A 20,613-nucleotide genomic window follows, 5' to 3' on the forward strand; every position below is an offset into this window, starting at 1 on the left:
CCTGTTTGGGAACGGGGTAATACAAGGCTGCCGATTGCCAATTAATGCCAGCGCAGACCTCGGTAAAAGAGACAAAAAAAGTCCAGATGTAAGACAAGGCCTCCAAGGCTTGGGCGCCCGTTCAAATTCAAGTAAATAGGTACTTATGCTGAACTTGAAGTAGTTTGCGCTCGGGTAGTCTACCCGGTGAGAAAAGTTACATATGGAAAGAAACGCACATCAGATACTAATTCCTTCACAAACAAGTAGGCTAAACAAAGATCTATAATAAATATCTAAACCCGCAGATGTTACTTGATTCCCGACGGCCGAAGTGCCGCTCTGAACCCGCAGTGTTGCGTGGATATGGCAGGGATCTTACAAGGTTAGTGGGTCAACATGCAGATCGCACTAAAGTCCGCTCTGAACCCGCTCAAACGACCCCCGCTTTCGAACATTTCCATGTCGCAGAACGTCGCACATCCGGCTATCAAGATCCGGGTGGATGTGGCTCGTCGCAAATTTAGATATGACGATTATTCACAAGGTAAATAATGCGGTTCCTGGGAACTCGGCAAGCGTGCGCACAAACGCGTGAACACCAAACGCTGACTGAATATATAAAAGCTCGTCTCAATCCCACAATAAGCACTCATTTTCACTCCTCAATCAGATCTTCAGTCATCCACAAGCCTCAGCATATAATTCAACAGAATATTACCACTAGTATCAGTCAGCCTGCACCCCGCAATGGGATCTCTGAATGGCATGACAAACGGGTCCTCTCAACATGGGCTACGCAACTTTGTTGACGTGATTGATGAACTCGCACTGAATGAACCCAATCGAACGATCGTCTCTATTCCCCGCTCTTCAAACGCTAAAGACGGATGGAAAGACTTAGGTGCTTCTGAATATGCCAACGCTATTAATCGCCTAGCCCATTGGATAGTCGACCAGTTCGGCCGCGCTAAAGAAAATGACTACCCCACTGTTGCGTATATTGGTCCTAATGATGTTCGCTACCTCATCGTACTGGTAGCCACAATTAAAGCCGGATACAAGGTATGGTTATATACCCCAATTCCCGAAGTTTTCAGTTTTAAACATGGATAACGGACATCTAACATTTTGACACAAATATAGGCTCTTTTCATCTCTCCGCGAAACAATATCGAGAGTCAGATGTCCTTGTTCGAAGCCACGGACTGTCAATTTATTCTCCACACGGAGGAATATGATGAAGCCATCAAACCATGGCTGGGAGCTCGTCCGATGAAATCTAGTGCAATCGGCGCGATCAGCGATATGCTCAATGTGGAAACTGTTCCATCCTTCCCTTACCACAAATCCTTTGAGGATATTCGCGACAAGCCGGCTTTCATTCTTCACACCAGTGGTAGTACTGGAATTCCCAAGCCGATTATTTGTCGCCATGGAGTCCTCTCTTTGGCTGATGCATACCGCAACAGACCCGACTTTGCAGGATATCGTCATATCATAAAGGCTTTCTCGCAGATGGCAACCAAAATTCTGTGTCCAAGTATGTGTTATTGATGAGAATGAGGGTTAAAGTGATTTACTGACAGATGATTCAATTCAGTGCCTTTGTTTCATGCCCTTGGTATCTATATCTACATTAGTACTACTATTTTCTTTGGCACGCCTCTGGTACTTCCAATTCCGGACCAAGCAGTGACACCAGATGCTATCTGTTCTTTTATCAAACACTCTGGAGCTGATGCGGCCATTGTCCCACCATCTATCCTAGCAGACATGAGCTATGAGACGGAAGACATCGAATTCCTGAAGAAGCTTTCATTCGTGTCTACTGGTGGAGGTGGTCTAGACACCGAGGCTGGTGATCGGCTTGTTGAGGCGGGTGTTACCCTCGCTAACATTATTTCAACCACAGAGTAAGTCAATTGTATTCATCAAGGGTCTCATTTTCATTTTCTAATGGCTGCTAGATCCGGGCTCTATCCCGTTTACTTCCAATCGAACACGAAGTTGTGGAACTATTTCGTTTACGACGATGAAACCTTTGGCGCCGAGTACCGTCCGTACGGCGAAAACACGTTCGAACAAGTGATTATTCGTCGTGACAAAAATCCTGGCATGCAAGGCATCTTTTGCACTTTCCCCGAGCTTAATGAATATTACACCAAGGATCTTTATCGACCCCATCCTACAATTCCTCATCTTTGGCGCCACTCCGGACGCGCAGATGATGTAATCGTGTTTTCCAATGGTGAAAAACTGAACCCGGTCTCAATAGAGTCTGCGGTCAGTACTCATCACGATCTCCAAAGAGCCATTGTGGTCGGCCAAGGAAAGTTCCAAGCTGGTATTTTCCTCGAACCCCTGAAATTTCCTAAAGACAATGCGGCTGCACTCGAGCTTATCGAGAGTGTCTGGCCTATGATTGATCAGGCTAATCAGCAGACCGTTGCGCATGGACGAATTGCGCGTCACTTGGTCAGGATCTCTGATCCTACTAAGCCCATCCCGGCTTCTGCTAAGGGATCCCTTCAACGGGTTGCATTTTTGACAACCTACAAAGATGAAATCGAGTCCCTTTATAGCGAGAGCAATTCTGAAACAATAGAATTGTCTCTTGAGAATGAAGGCGCTCTTATGAAATCTCTTCACGAAATCATCGAAACCTCTCTGGGAGTGAAGGTCATCGAGCCCGATACAGACTTCTTTGCCACTGGTATTGACTCGCTTGGAATTATCAACCTTGGCAAACTCATTACAGCTGGTCTGCAAAGTGCTGGTGTGCCCAAAGACCGCTCTACAGTAACAGTTCGAGCAATCTACGGCAACCCATCCCTTCAAAAGCTGTCTCAATATGTCTTCGCCCGAGCCTTCCTAGACTCCAATACCAACGGAGTAGATGAGGTAGAGGTCGCAAAGAAGGTTCTGGAAAGGTTTAGCATTGCGCCCATCAATGAAACCATTTCCAACAAGCCCTTGCCTAGCGACACAAACCAGACTATCATTCTTACCGGTTCCACTGGTAGTCTCGGTTCTTATCTCTTGGACCTCTTGGAAGGTAGTGACTCCGTTTCAAAGGTCATTTGTCTCAATCGAGGTGCCGATGGTGGCAGACAGAGACAAATACAAGGTAACGCAGAGCGTGGTCTCCGAACAGACTTTCCAAAGACAGAATTCCTCGAGGCAGATTTGTCGAAAGACAACCTTGGACTTAGCCCTGCTCTCTATCAAAGTCTTCTTTCTTCAACGGATCGCATCATACATAACGCCTGGCCAGTCAACTTCAACCTATCAGTTGAGTCTTTTGCACCCAGCATCCATGGTGTTCGAAGTCTAGCAGAATTCTCCTTCCGAACTATCAAACACGTGCCCATTATTTTCTTGTCATCCATCGGCTCAGTCGATCGCTGGGCAGGGCCAGACCTAGTCCCCGAGATCCTTCAGACGGATCTGAGTCTCGCTTCGACAGGATATGGCCAATCAAAATTCATCGGTGATCTAATTCTACAACAAGCATACGAGAAACTCAACGTTCCGAGCGCAGTGATCCGGGTCGGCCAAATCTCCGGCCCACGAAGCGAAAAGGGAGCATGGAATAAACAAGAATGGCTCCCGACTATTATCTCTTCATCGGTGGCTCTTGGAAAGCTTCCAACTGATCTTGGTGCAAATGACACAGTCGATTGGGTTCCGGTAGAGGATGTTGCCAAGTCCGTTCTGGAAATTTCGGGAGTTCTATCCAAACATTTGCTCTCTGAGATCTCCGGACACTTCCATATTGTCAATCCTGCTATTACAAATTGGAAGCATCTTGCTGGAGCTGTGAAGGAATTCTATGAGCAACAAGGTCGTGAGATTGAGCTTGTGGATATGGCAACTTGGGTCAAGGCTGTTGGGGCTAGTTCTGGTGATGGAACTGAGATCCCAGCTGTGAAGCTTTTGGATACCTATAACGCGCTCGTGGCTGGCGAGTCTCACTTTTCAGGGTTCTCCACAACGAAGACTAGAGGAGTGAGCACGACATTGGATCAAATGACTCCGGTTGATTCCGATCTGATGAAGCTGTGGTGTCGACAGTGGGCTTTCTAATCAGCATTCCATCTGCATTTGTACATAAAATCAGGTTGCATTCGTTTCATATTTTGTGAAGAGATTAGTAGACCATTCAAAGAACTTTCAGAAACCTCAGTATCATCCCCAGAAATCCTGCCGAGGATTGAGAGTCAGACCATGGCAAAGTAACTTCAAGTTGACTAGTGAGATTACGAGTGGGACCCGATGCATCCGAATTCGAAGGATTCAGCCGGTCAAAAGCTTGCACCCGAATAGTGCTTTAATTTCAGTAAAGGATCTCAGAGTTTGTTGGTGCAGGGCTCCAGCTCCGACCGGGCGGCTGGGGAATGTGCCTGTCCGGATATGATGCCTATCACCCGTGGAAACAAACTATCCATCAGCCAGAACATAAAGCCTAGGTAGGTCAAGTTTGGTCTGCTGGATACTATGAAAATTTGCAGTATTTCATACACGAGTAAGTTCTTAGAACAGAATCAAAGTATTGAGTAGTAAAACAGCGGTGTCAATTATGTGGAGTTTCTGATTGACAAGGCTATCACTAGTAGATCCTGTCCAGCTGCCAAGATGCTTGGACTGTAGCCTAATGGAAGCAAGCAGTTCACCTGTCTCCAATCTGGCTCCAGCTGAAACCCTTGTTGGGCTTTATTACCAATCTACCTTATTTTACATCCATCATCAAATACTAGTCACTAAAAAATCGCTATAATATTGACCGTATCAAGATGAACAATCTCCGTGAATCCTTGTTGAGTCCTTCACCAAAGGGCACCTCTGATCGAAGGGCCTTGGACGGCAGGTTTGAAGATAAACACGACGTGCAGGAATCCGCTGCCCGAGGGGAACTTGAGGAACTCCGGGGCGCAGCCTTTTTCAATCGAACTTGGGTCGTTACGGACCGATACTGCAGTGTTGGAGATGGTGTTGATTCACTTGAAGGCTACCTTCATTCCTTATGGCATATATACTGCCAGCTGGCCCGATACACTTCTCATGAGACAACCGACCAGGATCGTTTAGTCCTCGACATCCTCCGCATCCAGGGCCAGGGGCCATTGACTCGGCCAGTATCAGGTGTGTACGGTATCGACGTTGCACGAACGATCGAGGGCACACTATGGAACGACCTACCATTCTTGGTGACTGACATGACCGAGTTCTGGATCAAGAATTGCGCGACAATGTCGGGAAATCATCGGTTGAACTTCGCGTCGTACTTAGCTAAATTAGCGTCGACTCGAGTCAGTAAAGATAAAGTGTGCCAGGTTGCCCTCATTTTATTCCGAAACACGTTTGAGGAGGGACGGGAGCTTCGCTGCAGTGAGGAGCCGGACAATGAGAATCCAAAACGAGGGATCAGAGATCTTGATATTGTCCACTTGCTGCCGGCTGCCTGTGCGTGGATCAAAGAGGCAGGTCATAACCTCATTCTTCTTTCGGAAGTCTCGTGGAATGATTGTCATAGTGCAATTGGCAAGAGTGGTCATTTGTTTATTGAGTCGGAGTTCGGGAAACGGTCGCCTGATGGGTTCACACCCTGGAGATGGATGTACTGGCTGAAGAGGCTACACGAGATCCAGGAAGAGGCCAGGAATGCTGAAGAGAAGCAAATTGTGCAATATACCACCGACGCTATTGGGTTCATGGTTAAAGTTGTCGAAGAACGAAATTCTGAAATTCTGAGGGCTTACCAAGTCGGTGGAGATGTCTTGCATCAGGATAAACATTTGTTATGCTTGAGCAATCTTGTGAATGGGGAAGCTTCAGGCCCAGAAGAGAGTGAACCGGTGAATTAACAATGGACATGTCCCTTGCCTAGTATGGACTTTTCCGTCCTGGGGACTCTTTACGGTTTTGTATATCATGATACAGCCAAACAACTTATTTGGATTTACTTATAAGTTTATCGTAACCATGTAAACGGGTATACATTTACAAAAGATATGATGACGCTATGCAATGAGAATTTTGACTGGATATCACTGAGTGTCATTAGAGATTAAGATACATGCAATTGGTATGGATAAAATCATGCCTCCGGACAGGGATAGAAGTTTTTCCAGTACCAACGCCACAATGTTCTGGATGCTTCTATATCTTGAGTAGATGTAGCAGCCGCCTTTACCAGATTTTGAGTCTTATTGAAAGGTATTTTTCTCTCCTCAAAGCAGCGGAGAAAAGCCTTGATTAGCCTAGTATACCCACGGTTTTTTGCAATCTCAATAAACAAAGGAACTCCAGATCTGCTACAATTCTTCTCACATTGATGCACAGTAAATGGGTCTGCCCCCTTTCTGAGAAGAAGAGCAGTGGCTCTTTCCCGGCATGCTAGGCCGGTCCCGAATTTGCCGTTTACGACCATGAACAAAGGCGTACTTCTAGAAGTAGGGCTTTGCCACCCGATGTCTGCTCCATACTGCAGTAGAAGATCAACAGTATACTCAGCGATTCCGGAACGGCGGTCCAATGACGCTGCGATGGCCAGGAGACTGCTTGATCGGCACCGCACCGAATTTCCCGGTGTATTAGGGTCGAATCCGGCTTCTAGGAACCATTCCATAGTCGCGGTATCGCCGCTCTCAACGGCTGTGAGAAATGCTACTTCATGACAAGGGTTGCCTTTCTGAGGCGTAATACCCATGTGCTGTGCCACAAGCTTGAATATATCTGGTCCTCCTTTTGCAGCTGTCATAATGGTATCACGACTATCCCCCATTTTGGGCACGAGGACGTCTTTTTCGATTAGGAGACGAACAGTTTCGACGGGTGCTTTCTGGTCCGATGCATTCCATGGCTTATTATAAATCAATAATTCGAATAGAGTCTTAGGCTGGCGAGGAAATGGATTTGCTCCTCGGTCGAGAAGTAATCTTAGAATGTCAACTCGATCCTGCCTAGTAGCTGCCATGAATATTGGTGGATAGTACCCGTCTCGGCTTTGTCTGTCATTGACTACACCTCTTGGGTCTGCTCCATAATCGAGCAGCAAGCTAACCAGGTCGATATAGCCACCTGATATGGCAATCATCATGCAGGAGCTAAGGTGATCCTTCCATTCTTCAGGTCCAACTATCGGACGTTTTGTAGACCAATCAGCGTCCAATAAACTCTTTACCAACGCATGATGACCACCGTGCATTGCACCAACCATGAGAGACACCAATGGGCGCAGACTATCCCCGTGAACAATATCATCCAGATCGATTTTTCCGAGCAAAAATTCAGATTCTTTGGGATTTTTCCCTACTGCACATCCAACCACATGCAGAGGGTTGTCGTAATGAACATAATCAAGCACATGGGCACAAGGCGAGTAATATGGCATTTTGAGTTTAACGCCTTGTTCAAAAAGACACCTAGCAAGTGGCAGGTTGCCAAATCGCAGAGCTTGCACCAATTTCTGGTGATCGCTGTTTCCGGGGTCGGGTGAAGAGGAGGGGCGTTTGGCAAAAGCAGGCGGTACACCTTTATCAATGAACATATGAAGAATATCGTGAGCGCGAGAGGTAGCAATCGTCCACGCGGTGTCCTCAGAAGGTCCATTCCGTCGGAAGTTCGGAGTGTGGGGATTGCATCCATGATCAAGGAGAAGGCTGGCGATGGACAAATGATTTTCTTTTGTCGCCAAAAACAAAGGCTGCATTATTTCGATATTTTGAAGAGTACATTCCAAATCAACACCATGGTTTATCAAGAGTGCAACCACTGACTCGTGGCCACCTTTGATTGCGGCTATCAACGGGTTACCATAACGTTTTGTTTCAAGTTGGCGTCCATCTCCATAGAATCCAGTGAAGGGATTTGGGTCTACTCCATGATCTATAAATGCTTTCACAACTTGTGTGTGTCCCTTTTCTGCCGCGAGGATGATCGGATGCCACTCATATTGAGGCATTGGAATCTCAATTCTGGCTTCAAGTAGCCTGCGCACAGAAGAGTCCCTTCCATTTATACAGGCCCAACGAAGAGCTTGACGCTCTGTGTGTGGTTCTCCTGACTGCTTGAATATATAACGAAGGTTGAAGTCGAGCCGCTTCTTGACGAGGTAATGAAACAAATGAGTTGTCTGCGACAGTGCGCAAAGATCAATGCTATAATTCACATGCTTGATGATTTCTCGCAAGAGCTCACTCGGGAGCTCAACAAGATGTAACTTCTGTGCCATAATTACTCCAATAAAGGCGATAGGTGGAAGATTGAACAATAGAAACCAGTCATTTTGCCCCTTAAATGGTGACTAGCGATGGCTTCAGGTTATGAGTCAATTTGAAATTTTGCTTTTGCATTTATCATACCCCCCCTCCGAGTTGGTCAGGAATCAGAAATCCCTTGCTACTGTGGTATCGCCGGATATTCTTATAAATGCGACCGAAACTGCGATGCAATTATCGCGTTGTTGATAGTAAAGTATGATGTTCTGGTTCTTGCAAACTCTGATTTAAAGAGCGACGTCAGGTCAACCCCACATGTGCACGGCAGATCACGGCACCTTATATAATCACATCTGATCCGCTTAGTGAGCAAGATCTATAACTAAATCAAATTGACATTAAGACACTCGAGGTAATCCATTTATATAGATATGATAGAACAGTTTATTGGTCTTCATTAAATCCGGATTGCGTGGAATAGCTAACCAGACGGTAGTAGAAAGTGCCCTTAAATTTCCCTTTGAGCTTGTTGACGCGAAGCATATCTCTTATACTTGGTGGCAGACTTCACCCTCACCCGCTTTCCGTAAACCATAAAAACAATAGGCAAGGTCCCTAGGGCCAGTGCAATGACTCCGATTAGAATGAACGTATTTTGAATACCCATTCCTGCAAGCCACTTGGTAAAAGCAAATCTAATAATCATTGCTAGGCCATTTCGGACGAAAACAACCGCGATCAAAGCATCGCCAAGGATCTGACATAGTTAGCCATGGAAATGCTTGTAGAGAATAAGTCTTCATGAGACACATACATCAGGGTAGCAATCAGTTAGGTAAGTCAACACAGCGTCTGCTGTAACGATGAATCCAAAACCAAATATAGCCTGTCCAATTGACAGAAGAATCCAGTGGAGACCCTAGTTGAAAGCTATTAGTGCCGAAGCAAATATGTGAATGGAAGACATATCATATATGCTTACTCTTCCAAGACCAATCCCAAATACTAATAGGCCGATGCAATTCAGGAAAACAGCTGGAATCATTGTCCATAGACGCATCTCTGGTTCGAAAATACCCCCATTCCGTCGAGCAAGGTACACAATGAGCCAGTCATTGAACATTGGAATGAATAAAGTTGCAATCACAGTACCAATGAAGCCACCAAGGTGGAATAACCCGATTGCCGCGGCACCAAAGTTGTACGGTGGGTAGATCAAAAAGTAGGATCCAGCCGATCCATTAGCTGAAAACCAAGCAAGGAGACATCCATATGTCAGCGCTGTAAATGCCACCACCGGAAAAGTAACGAGAACAACTACGGGCTGGTAGAAGTGTTGAAGAATCGGCTGTTCGGTTTTCGTCACAAGAGCAAGCCTCTGGCGAAGTGATTTTCTGTTTGGGCGAGAACTGATTGATAGGTTCCGGAGGTGGTTCTGTGTCTCGGCAGCTTTTTCATCGAGTCCTTTAGTCTCGATGACCTCAGTTCCCTTAGTGAAACCCGAGTGTCCGATTATAGTCGGTATATACTTGGATTCCTCGAAGAAACATATTACCAGAATCAAGTCTACACCGACAAAGATGGCTATCAACCACCACATCCACCTCCACCCCATTGCCACAACAACATAACCTGCTGCGATCGGCCCGCCGGTGGAGCCGAGACTCTGCATAAAGATAAAAATACCATTCATACGAGCATGTTGATGAACAAAGAATAGGTCCACGATGGTGATCATCACTAGCGCCTCACTAATGGAGCCGGCCAGTCCAGCTAGCAAATTCAAAGCGATCAACTCTCCTGCATGGTGAAAGTTGGCCCACCAAATAGCGCAGACAAGCTGTAGGACTGCACTGACAATGTAGATGGGACGGCGGCCTTACTTATACACAAGTGGAATAAACAGAAGGGCACCGGCTGCCAGTCCCGCGAAGTTTGTACCGCTAGCTTGATTGAAGGTCCCATAGTCCAGGCCCAACTCTTCAATGTACCAACGATAACAAAGGCTGTTAACATCGATGAGAACGAACGTAATCAAAACATACGAGCAGGTCAGTCCAAAGTCGACGGCTTTTCTAAGAGTAGACCAGTTCTATCTTTTGTCAATTAACTTGTATATGAGATTCGTCAAGTGGACTTGGAGGCATTTACCAGAGGATCATCCAGGTCACTGGATGGAGTGGGGCTAAGAATGAATTCGGCGACAGATGAATTTTCTATATATAAAATGAGATAAGCTTGTGGATCTGGATGGAGCAAAGCAACAATAGCGCACTGTCTTCCAACAGGACGTTCCCAAGGGGGATTCAGCTCAAGCATTTTCTGACATGGTGAGCAAAAGAGAAAACAGATTGTATTGATCCTCATTCGTTTTCAGCTGGACAAATCATGGCTTTTAAACTTGCAACTGCATTGCTATCAGTAGCAGGAGGCAGTATCTCCTCGCTATCTCCAAACCTGTAGACAAATCTCAAGTACGCCTTGATACGAGAATGGATCACCAATTTGACCAATCACGTATCGATTTGGGCCGGCGAATTGACTGAGGTATGGTCCCACATATACCATCTCGTACATTCAAAAATATCGGGATTGGCGTGTCATTCTTACAACGAAGTCAGAATTTGCGGGGTGTGATCCTGAATTTTCTTGTCTAATCAGGCTACCTATAACTGTCTTTAGGGGTGTTATCTTTTCGAGAGAGACTCGAGCCGATAGGATCCAACGAGGCGTGTCATCATCCAGCCGTGTTCTGCCGACAAGACGTGGCGCTTTATCAAAGAAAGTCGGAAAATCCGACTCTCGTAAACTATGACTTTCAATATTTGATGCTTGGAGAAAAAAAATGAACGTTGAATAGGCACATGAGCGTTATACGAAGAATATATGATTCATTCCCATTTGACTCCCTTGTCAAAGGGGAATGCTGAGTTCGGGGTAATTCTCGACTATACAAAACAAATGTTGAACAGATCCACGATCCCGTTCCTCCCAGACACGATGAAGTAGCATGCGTAGGTTGGAGGCGAAGGGGTAGAATGTTGCCCCTCGAATACCCTCAAGTAAATCAATTACTTTCTGTCTCCCAGCCAGATCATGCGTCTCGACGCCTGCGACTAGTAGGACTAGGGTAATATTGGGAGGGTAGTATCCCACGATATCAAGACATGCAGTCATACCCCGGACGATAGCTGCCGATAAATCCTCTGCCTCAGAGTCATATTCTCCAAAGGGATGTCTCAGACGATGCAAGATTAAAAGGGCAGCTGTGCGGTGCAGATTTCCCTGCGATATAAGTAACATCATCTCGTTATCGGAGAATGAACCGAGAACTGGCTGTGAGATGTGTGGTGCCCATGCTTTCAGTTCATCGGCAAGACGTTCAAAATGGTCGGGATCGGGTGATTCTTGAATATCTCCAGTTCTTACTGTTTGAGCCAGGAGACATATTCGATAAAGAATCGGAAGTAGTGAACCACAGAGACCAGCATGCTGATCGACGAAATAAGGGTCTCTAACTTGATATCGAATGACGGGAATCTGAGCTCGGAATAATGACTGCGTGGTGTCGAGAAATATGAAAGACAAAAGTTCCCTGTTCTCTAACTCATTAAGATGACCACTATAGTAAAATGGTCGTATGAGAGACAGCGTGTATCGACATATGCTGCTCGCTGACGCCCCAGATATCAGTCGGTGGAATGTTACGAGGCTCATTCCCAAAGCTAGAAAGCTACCAACATGATCGTTTGTCGTAATATGCGCGTTCCTCAGGGTCTCTAAAGCCGATGCACAATTTGACCAATCAATGTCATCACATGGGGCTTGGTTGGCCATACAACGTAGAAATACCCGAGTGACAGCGGCATAAGGATGTAGAAGAAGAGTCGGTGCTTCTTCCAGACGCCTCCGAATCGTTCGAGACATCTCCCGACCTAAGAGAGGTCCGAAAGAGAAGAATCCACATATTGTGTGTGATCTATATTGCGACCATCGGAAGAGGGAGCTTTCCAAAAAAGAATCGTTTGAGGGAACAAGCGTACCCCATTCTTGATCTTCGTGTTCATAGTCCAGACTTGGCGGAGATATGTAACTTGGCGAACTGGAATTGTCTGGCGGTGATTCGGAGCTTCTGCTGGAAATGAATGTCGTGGAGATAGCTGGCCCGCTTCGGCGTTTGGGTCCTCGTTTGCGCCGTTGTCGGGAATATGTACATTGGTGCTGGAGTCGGGAACAACGGTAACAATCCTTCCCTGGGCCTGACAGGCAGCGAGATTTGATTGTATGACACCTGTCACAGGCCTTGTCGTGCGGCATTATTCGTTGTAATTGATCTTTGCCAGAGGAAGTGCCCGACAAGTGCGGAGACAGGAATCGTGCGGAGTAATTTGGTGGACCTCGTGACAACAATACTAGACGCCTTACGTGTTATCTAGTAAAAATTGTCTTTTCCAGTATGATCACTCTAATATCCTCTGAGTCTACCCCTACAGAAAATGTATTTATCTTAATTTCGATTGAAATGCCATAGAAAGCAGTAGATTTGAAAATACAGCTCTCAGGTCTAGTCATGAAAAGGCGAACAAAGCGCCAGCGTCTGGCTACATGAATAATCGGATGGGACGAATCAGAATGAAAAGCGAGCCGGCGAAATTTAATATGGGGAAAAACCTTATCTTCGCCGCTAATCTAGCCATTCACAATCTTTTTAACCCGTCTTCTGTGCTTCATATGTTGCTTATACTTGTTGTCGATACGCCTAAACCCCCGCTCATGGCCACCCCACTCATAGCCGAGGTACCCTATCGGGTGTCGCTTTCTTTGCGCAATATCGCGCAAGGTAGTATTTTGTTGCAAGGTTTCCACAATACGCATGTCATCATCTTTGGTATCTTGCTGATTTCTGTCCACCGACTTGGCTGGAAGTCAATATAAAACGCGCCTGCATCCGTCAATGACCCAAAGTTCTTTCAGTCTCGAATCAGAGATATCCAGACAAAACCAACAAATCATCATGAGCAGCAACAGCCAAAAACAGTCAAATTCTTGGGAGGAGAAGGTTGCAAAGAAGCGAAACGAGTGTGCTGCCAAGATACCTTCGGATTGGAGAGTCTCGGAACAGTTCATGGCCAGATTCAAGGCGCCATTATCCAGTAACAAGAATGATCTCATTCGAACCAAGGCAATCCATGAAGCTGGGATATTGAGTTCACGTGAACTGAGTATTACTGAAGATTATACGATCTCAGATCTCATTTCGGCATTGAGTAACGGGGGTCTCACATCGACAGAAGTGACTTTGGCATACTGCAAGCGCGCCGCTGTGGCGCACCAGTTGGTAATTACCGTAAATTCTCCATTTTTCCGGAATACATTGATTGACTTAAAACCAGGTATCTTGTTTGACCGAAATTATGTTCGCAGAGGCTCAAGAACGAGCTCGGTATCTAGACGACCTGCGAGCGCAAGGAAAGTCAGCAGGACCCCTCCACGGTCTTCCTATTAGTATCAAAGACAATTTCCACTACAAAGGAACCGATGCGACTATCGGGATGGTATCTTTCCTTGATGACATCTCAGCCAAAAATTCGCCTCTTGTAGATATTCTTCTTGGGCTTGGCGCTGTGCTCTATGTCAAAACAAATGTCCCCCAAACAATGATGGTATTACCCCCTCATCGTTACGGATTTTGCATAATTCTTAACATCTTGACAGACATCAGATTCCCATAACAATGTTTTTGGACGCACTTTGAACCCTTGGAATACCACACTCGGGCCTGGTGGCTCGAGTGGTGGCGAGGGCTCTTTGATTGCTCTCCGGGGATCGCCCCTTGGAATAGGAACTGATATTGGCGGTAAGTCAATCGTCAAAAACAGTCGTTCCATCTTCTGATTTTATACTAGGCTCTGTTCGGATCCCCGCACATTGTTGTGGAACTTACGGGTTTAGACCGAGTGCTTCCAGAATCCCCAATGGTGGAATGCGTGTCTGCACCACACCTGGAATCCGGTTCCTTCTGTCTTGCGCTGGCCCACTCTCATTGGACTTGAACGGCATCGAAATATTTTTCAGATCGATATTCAATGCCCAGCCCGCTCGTTTTGACTCGACTGTTCTTGATATTCCATGGAGAGACGTCCCAACCAAGACATCTCTAAGAATTGGAGTAGTTCCTGAATCATCCATGTTCCCACTCCATCCTCCCATTCGGAGAGTCTTGGCTGAAGCCGTTCGCTCTTTAGAAGCCCAAGGCCACAAGATCATCCATCTAGATGAAAATGACACCCGGGTCATGGAAGCTAATGAAATATCCTGGAATATTTTCAGTCTTGATCAGAAGTCCAAAAGTCTTATTGAAGACGCAGGTGAACCTATTGTACCGGGAATTCACGAGATTGCTAAGCGTGCTGAAAAACTGGGGCAAATAATCGAGCATACTCTTCCCGATCTGACTGAATTTGAACGGCTGGATAAACTCGCTCTTCTTAATGTACGACGAGCAGAGCTACGAGAGGCCTATCGAGAATTGTGGCAGCAACATGACCTCGACATATGCATTGCTCCACCTGCGCAAAATACTGCAGTGCCACATGATTTATTTGGTCTTGCTCCATACACCACTTTCTTGAATTGCTTAGATGTGAGTTCGGCCTTGGAGGTTCAACTAAATAGTCATACTAATTGCATCCTTTAGTACCCCTCATGCATTGTTCCTTTCGGGGAAGTGGGCGATCAAGATGCAGGAGAGACCTTCAATTTGAAGGAAGACCAAGTGGCCCCTCCTTGTGAGTTAATTCTCCCTACTACATCTCGAAGAATGGTTCTAACTTCTCGATAATCATGTATAGACGATTACGAGCTACTCAAAGGTACACCGTGCTCCATTCAACTCTTCACTACCACCATGCGAGACGAGGAATGCATGCAAATGGCAAAGCAAATTGATCAATGTTTGAAGACCGGAAATTCATCCAAGAGGGTCTCTAATATATAGTGTCATTCTTATGATGACTGGCGAACACCTTCATCACATCTTGGGATTTTTTATGGATGATTAGAAGCGCGATATTGAATAGGCTAATCAGGGCTCGGGGGTCCCGAAGAATGAAACCCTGAACGAAAAAGGAATGTCAGATATTGACCCTCAACTATACACAAAGTGTGTAGATCGTAGCACTTGTACTCCTTGCTTATATCCGAATTCCGTGCTCCATTCTAAGCGGGGCAGGCTGTAGGGATCATCATGCCCCCCCCACCTTGAAAAACCCCAAGCACGAAAGCAGCATCATTTGTGAAATTTCATAGGGATTCTTGGAGTGATGATCATCAGTGAGCTGGTGTGAAAATCATATAGCGTGTGTACTTTACACTGCCCACGATGAAACCGCCTCTAGCCTGTAAGAACTGCAGGGCACGCAAGAAGAAATGCGACCGAGCATATCCGGTGTGCTCCTACTGCCTAAGGTCTCGCGCTCTCTCCAAAATGTTTTTAGACCCCTCTACAAGAACACTAGTCTAACATCTAGAGCAGAACCCATGATCGCTGTGAATATCGGGTTGACAGCCATACAAGCCACCCGGTAAGACCGACCGTATCACTAGCACCCCCAGAAACCGAAAACTCAAATACCCAACGGGTTCGGTTTAACGCGGCAATGTTCCTGGGGTATCCAACCCATAACTTGAATTTGCCAAGACCAGCTGAACTGGAAAGTACGGTGGTAGGAGCTGATGTGATGGAATACATCAATAAAGCTGATAAAAGCGAGCGACAACGATGGGTCTCGGATTTCATAAGAATCGTTGATCCTTGGATGCCGTTTATACCGCTCAAGGAGCTTCATACAAGGATTCTGGATGAGAGCAGGCTTTTGAAAGGAGAGGACGCCCTCTTACTTGCGTGCATCAAATTGAATACCGAGCCATTGTCTGGAGACCAGCCAGTGAACAAGCATTATCTCGCTGTCAAGTCAACGTTCGTCAGCGCAGAAATATATGGCACACTGTCTATTAGATTACTACAGGCTTCATTGTTACTTCTGCTCTACGAGCACGGACATGGTATATACCCCTCTGCCTATACCACGCTAGGGAGCTGTGCGCGCTATTTAGGGGCCCTGGATATAGGAACGGGCCCAAAACATGATGATACTGGTGATTGGATGGAAGGTGAACAACGAAGACGACTATGGTGGTTTATCTATGTCATGGAACGGTAGACTCATCGTCAGATAATTCTTTGGATCATGACAATGCTGATTTGGGAAATAATTAAAAGCATAATGGCCCTTGGGTGTCCGCAGCGCCCGCTTTTATTGAACGAACCCGATGAAAATCAAATTCTCCCCTCGGATGATATCTCATGGCAGCAAGAAGTACATGATTCAATGCCTTTCATGATATCATAATGCTAATATTTAATAGTATCCCACTCCGCACTCTCGTTTGATGCTTCTATCTCCCGCCACATCTAACATGGGAACCTTCCGTCTCCTTGTGCATGCAGCATATCTAGTTGGACGTGTCATTCAATTGGTATCCGATCATCACACTGGGCAGCAATCAATAGCAAGAAGACAAAAGCAGCTCTATTGCACAATCGACGCACTAGCAAATGTATTAGAAGTGGAACGACAGATAACAATCGTCTCCGTCAGTGTTGCTCGCAGCACTCTGAATAGGTAAGTTTTGAAAGTCGGGTTCAGTGATAAAACAAGTCTGAATTATTACCATGACAGTGCGGTATTTGTGCTTTATTCCTTCGGAGAGCCCGGCAACGACGAATTTGGCGATATTTACGACCCGAATCACCCTATAAGCAAATCAGCCCATGCTTGTGTGAAATTGACAAACATATACATCAGTGGGGACTTGACAAGTGCGCAAAGCGTGTCCCCATTTCTTCTATCTTGGGGGTTCCATGTCTTCAGATACTTTTATAATCGATACAATATCGATGGACACCAAGAAAGTTTTGAGCTACTTGAGATCATGAGAAAGGGATTGGAAGCCCTTGGCAATAAATGGAAACTTGCCGGTAAGTAATAAGTTTACAGTATGTGTTTTGAAATCTCTTGCCTGACTTTTGCGAAACAGAGGTCTATGGGGTTCTTTTAAACGGCAGCCAAGAGGAGACCATCAATAAATAAGACGAGGTTGAAAGTTCGCGGTATAGACCATGGAGTTGAGGTTGAATGTGTGATCGAATAGCATGAGTCGAATCATTCAAGTTCTACGAAACGAAGTAAAGCTACTCCGGTCGTTATCACCACCAGGGGACCTAAGTGCCGGACTTAGTCGAAACCATATAAAGAGATGACTTCACAGGGGAAGTGTAGTCAACAGGGTAATCATTTTCATCCTTTAGCTTAGACCATGAAATAAACAATTATAATTTTTATCCGGGAAATATAACGCCGCTATGAAAATGCTAACGCTCAGAAATGCGCATTTTCTCTGACAGAAGCAAGAAGGTTATGGGTGAGAGGCACATTAGCAAGCGTCATGACCCGGCTTTGACTATCACGCTCGAAACTGCTTCTACGTGGTTGGGATTTTTGAGGAGGACTCTTAACGGCCTCTTCCTCTTCGTGAACCTTTCCTCGAACCATCAGAGCACGAGTATGGTCATCCATTCGGTACCGCGACAACCAGCCTTCCGTTTCGTTGCTATCATCGTCGAGAGTGAGAGCAGTGAAGCCGGAATGAGAACTATGGCTTCGGTTTCGTGTTGGGTCATCGGGGAAATATTGATGTGCGAAATTTGTGTTGGTATTGCGCACATGCGTAGGAGAGTGGTGAGTTGGGTATTGAACGGTATTTCCATTTTCGATGAACAATCTGACATTGAGCGTATGCGTAGTTCCAGAGGGTCCTATAGTATTGTATGCCATGGGAGTGTTGTTGTTACCAGTGCCGTTGTTATTAGATGCAGTTGTCGCGTTCGTCGTTGAGGTACCCTGACCACTCGCCTGCAACTGGCGGAGTTGAGCCATAAGAAGATTTCCAGTGATGTTATCTCTGAAAGAGAATCCTTCATTCTCCATCTCCGTTACTGGGTTCAAAAGGTTATATTGTCCAATGTTGCCATATTGTCCATTTCCATACTGGCTGTTGTTGCCGTATTGGCCTGGGTAACTTTGAGGCATATTATTTTGCGGCATTTGGGGCTCTGGAGGAATTTCGACCTATTTGTAGAATTAGCATTTTCTGTTGCTGCATCAGTGAACTATTTGTGATGGGACAATCTTACCGTTCGAGTGAACTTCCTTCCCGGCATTGCAATATACTCATCAAACGAACTTTCGAGAGCTGCAAAATTGAATCTTGAACCCCCATCAGCAGGTGTAAACCTCTGCCCGATTTCCTTATTGAAGTCGACGCTTCGACGCACCAACGGCTGAAAGGTAGACAAGGAAAGCATCAAGTTAGGGTAGTTGCCATACCATGTCGTAAGAACAGGATCAATATCAAGCCGCAGGTTAACTTTGCTATTAGCAGCCGGTTTATCGATCAGCATAACAAAAGTAAATTCTCGAGGAAGTCCCGATCGTTGAAGATTGTTTTCCTCGAGCGACCAGACAATCTCGCCGGCTTCGACATCATACTCGGGGCCGGCGGGGCTCTTGAGCGTACGGGAGGAGCCTTGGATATGCATCATTTCGTAACGTCGGAACTGCTTGTTGACGCTGCCTGATGGAATCACACTGGCACTGACGGGTGCTTCAGAGATACCGAGTGAGCCCGCTAGACTGAAAGTCCACTGCATAGTCTCAGGTGAGACTGCCCCGAAAATCAGATGGGGAGCATGCATGAGGAACCGTGGGTTTCCTGGCGGATATCCATTGGTATTGTCTTTGAAGTCCGGAATCTTCGGGTCCCCATATATAGCCGCTCGAATAGTTGCAGATTTGAAGCGGTGGTTTGAGGTCTGGGAAGAATGAAATACAAAGCTCACGCCGAGAAAGTCAACATGCTCGCAATCGGTGTCTGAGACCACAGGGCTGGAATAGAACCCATGTTGGAGTCTTTGGACGTGTGCTGTAATGTAGGCGCCACCCGGTAGCTTTCTTTCGTAAATACAGGGACGATTTACGAGAAGCCGAGGGTTTGACATGTTTGGATCGATGATTTTTTTATGTTTTCGTCGTGCCTTAGTCTTGTCTGGGATGGGAAGGACTGGAGGAGGAAGGGAGGGCTCATGTATCATGCCATTTTTTGTTTTCTTTGAAGCCGCCATTGTATATGGGCACCGGTCGGGAGAGGCAACGATACAACACCGCTGTCACTAATATAGATCGCTGTTTGCTCTCCATCGGGACTCGAGAAGCTCTGTATGTAGTGAGGGCTGCTTTGGAACTCACGGCAACATATTTTGAAGTCGATGTATGTAGGGTCAAAGTAAGTAAATATTTTAGTTGAGAGCTAGGTAGATCCCTGGTTTTCGATGATGTGTATTATCAGGCGGGCTCGGCTGTCATGTGTAGATCGGCATCAGGTGAGGCTCGTAGTGCGGACGGCCATAATGACTCAAGGGGCTCTTGGCAGACTTCATGGCGACAAGAATATTATATTGTCTTTTAGTTACTAGGATATGAGCTTGTGGCAACAAAAACGATTAGTCTAGGACAAAGACACAAACACACAAAGTAGTCAAATCTTGATCCGTATATGTGGCTGGGTTTAGTCACAGTCGGGTGGGTCAAAACTCTGGGTGGCTGCACATGAATTCCCAACGTTATTTTTGCGGGTGATGTATAATACACAGTGCGCGACCCATTGGCCAGAATGATATTTGACGGTCAGTTTATGATGCCGTTGTACGCGTCTGCTTGTCTTGTTGCAGCATAGCGGGCCATATGCGGGAAAGTATCACACAGCATTTATGACTACCTAGGTGGCAACGCGTACCTCAACTTTTGAAAAGCCAATATTATTGCAGATATATACACAAAGTTCCAAGTAGAAGATATGCATCATCTCTTTAGTGGTGATCTTAATCTGGTTTGTAGATGGTCATCTTGATCCCCCGTAAGTAATGGGGAAGATCATGAGCATGAGACGAGATCGTGCATCAGCTGGGGTCGGAGGGCGGATTAACAATAATCCGCCATATCCACTCTGGAAATCCGCGAAGACGAACTTCCTCATCGTCCGGGGCCTCGGTTTGGCGAGACGTGTATTACCTACGACAAAAGGCCTCTTAAGCTGCTGTTTGAGTCTCTGCCTGGTTAAGTGCCTATCCAAAGACCAATATCTCTCAAATCAGCCTGAATTGCTTCATAAACTCACACATTTATTTTGATCGTGTGATTCTGCTTACGACGCTGGGTATTGACATCACGTTCTTTTCTGAGTATTTCGCTCCGTATTCCATGGTTCCTGCTTACTGGACAGTTCTTGAAACAGT

The 20,613-nt window shown here is 46.0% G+C and overlaps 7 protein-coding genes across 7 annotated transcripts; 4 read left to right on the forward strand and 3 right to left on the reverse strand.

Annotated features, from left to right (window-relative positions):
• Window positions 1-729: 729 nt before the first annotated feature.
• N7478_005395 (uncharacterized protein) lies at window positions 730-4,068 on the forward strand (the record flags this gene model as incomplete). Its single annotated transcript, XM_056921609.1, has 4 exons — window positions 730-1,044; window positions 1,126-1,522; window positions 1,583-1,895; window positions 1,950-4,068. 4 exons carry the CDS (start codon window positions 730-732, stop codon window positions 4,066-4,068), a joined length of 3,144 nt encoding a protein of 1,047 aa, XP_056779646.1.
• A 707-nt stretch (window positions 4,069-4,775) lies between these two features.
• N7478_005396 (DUF3632 domain-containing protein) lies at window positions 4,776-5,846 on the forward strand (the record flags this gene model as incomplete). The annotated part of the gene is made up of 1 exon (XM_056921610.1): window positions 4,776-5,846. The coding sequence occupies one exon, from the start codon at window positions 4,776-4,778 to the stop codon at window positions 5,844-5,846; it is 1,071 nt and encodes a 356-aa protein (XP_056779647.1).
• A 156-nt stretch (window positions 5,847-6,002) lies between these two features.
• N7478_005397 (Major facilitator superfamily domain general substrate transporter) lies at window positions 6,003-10,520 on the reverse strand (the record flags this gene model as incomplete). The annotated part of the gene is made up of 8 exons (XM_056921611.1): window positions 6,003-6,022; window positions 6,313-8,287; window positions 8,346-8,424; window positions 8,756-8,958; window positions 9,016-9,120; window positions 9,184-9,952; window positions 10,085-10,293; window positions 10,353-10,520. The coding sequence occupies 8 exons, from the start codon at window positions 10,518-10,520 to the stop codon at window positions 6,003-6,005; spliced, it is 3,528 nt and encodes a 1,175-aa protein (XP_056779648.1).
• Window positions 10,521-11,114: 594 nt separating this feature from the next.
• N7478_005398 (uncharacterized protein) lies at window positions 11,115-12,128 on the reverse strand (the record flags this gene model as incomplete). The annotated part of the gene is made up of 1 exon (XM_056921612.1): window positions 11,115-12,128. One exon carries the CDS (start codon window positions 12,126-12,128, stop codon window positions 11,115-11,117), a length of 1,014 nt encoding a protein of 337 aa, XP_056779649.1.
• A 1,087-nt stretch (window positions 12,129-13,215) lies between these two features.
• N7478_005399 (putative general amidase) lies at window positions 13,216-15,198 on the forward strand (the record flags this gene model as incomplete). The annotated part of the gene is made up of 6 exons (XM_056921613.1): window positions 13,216-13,539; window positions 13,595-13,864; window positions 13,917-14,058; window positions 14,108-14,844; window positions 14,899-14,989; window positions 15,053-15,198. The coding sequence occupies 6 exons, from the start codon at window positions 13,216-13,218 to the stop codon at window positions 15,196-15,198; spliced, it is 1,710 nt and encodes a 569-aa protein (XP_056779650.1).
• Window positions 15,199-16,679: 1,481 nt separating this feature from the next.
• On the forward strand, window positions 16,680-17,353 carry N7478_005400 (transcription factor domain-containing protein; the record flags this gene model as incomplete). The annotated part of the gene is made up of 3 exons (XM_056921614.1): window positions 16,680-16,885; window positions 16,943-17,241; window positions 17,301-17,353. 3 exons carry the CDS (start codon window positions 16,680-16,682, stop codon window positions 17,351-17,353), a joined length of 558 nt encoding a protein of 185 aa, XP_056779651.1.
• Window positions 17,354-17,641: 288 nt separating this feature from the next.
• On the reverse strand, window positions 17,642-19,443 carry N7478_005401 (uncharacterized protein; the record flags this gene model as incomplete). The annotated part of the gene is made up of 2 exons (XM_056921615.1): window positions 17,642-18,391; window positions 18,457-19,443. 2 exons carry the CDS (start codon window positions 19,441-19,443, stop codon window positions 17,642-17,644), a joined length of 1,737 nt encoding a protein of 578 aa, XP_056779652.1.
• Window positions 19,444-20,613: the final 1,170 nt, after the last annotated feature.

The sequence above is a fragment of the Penicillium angulare genome (genome assembly GCF_028827245.1).
Source record: "Penicillium angulare strain IBT 27051 chromosome Unknown utg000004l_segment0_segment0, whole genome shotgun sequence".
In the NCBI taxonomy this organism is placed as follows: Eukaryota; Fungi; Ascomycota; class Eurotiomycetes; order Eurotiales; family Aspergillaceae; genus Penicillium; species Penicillium angulare.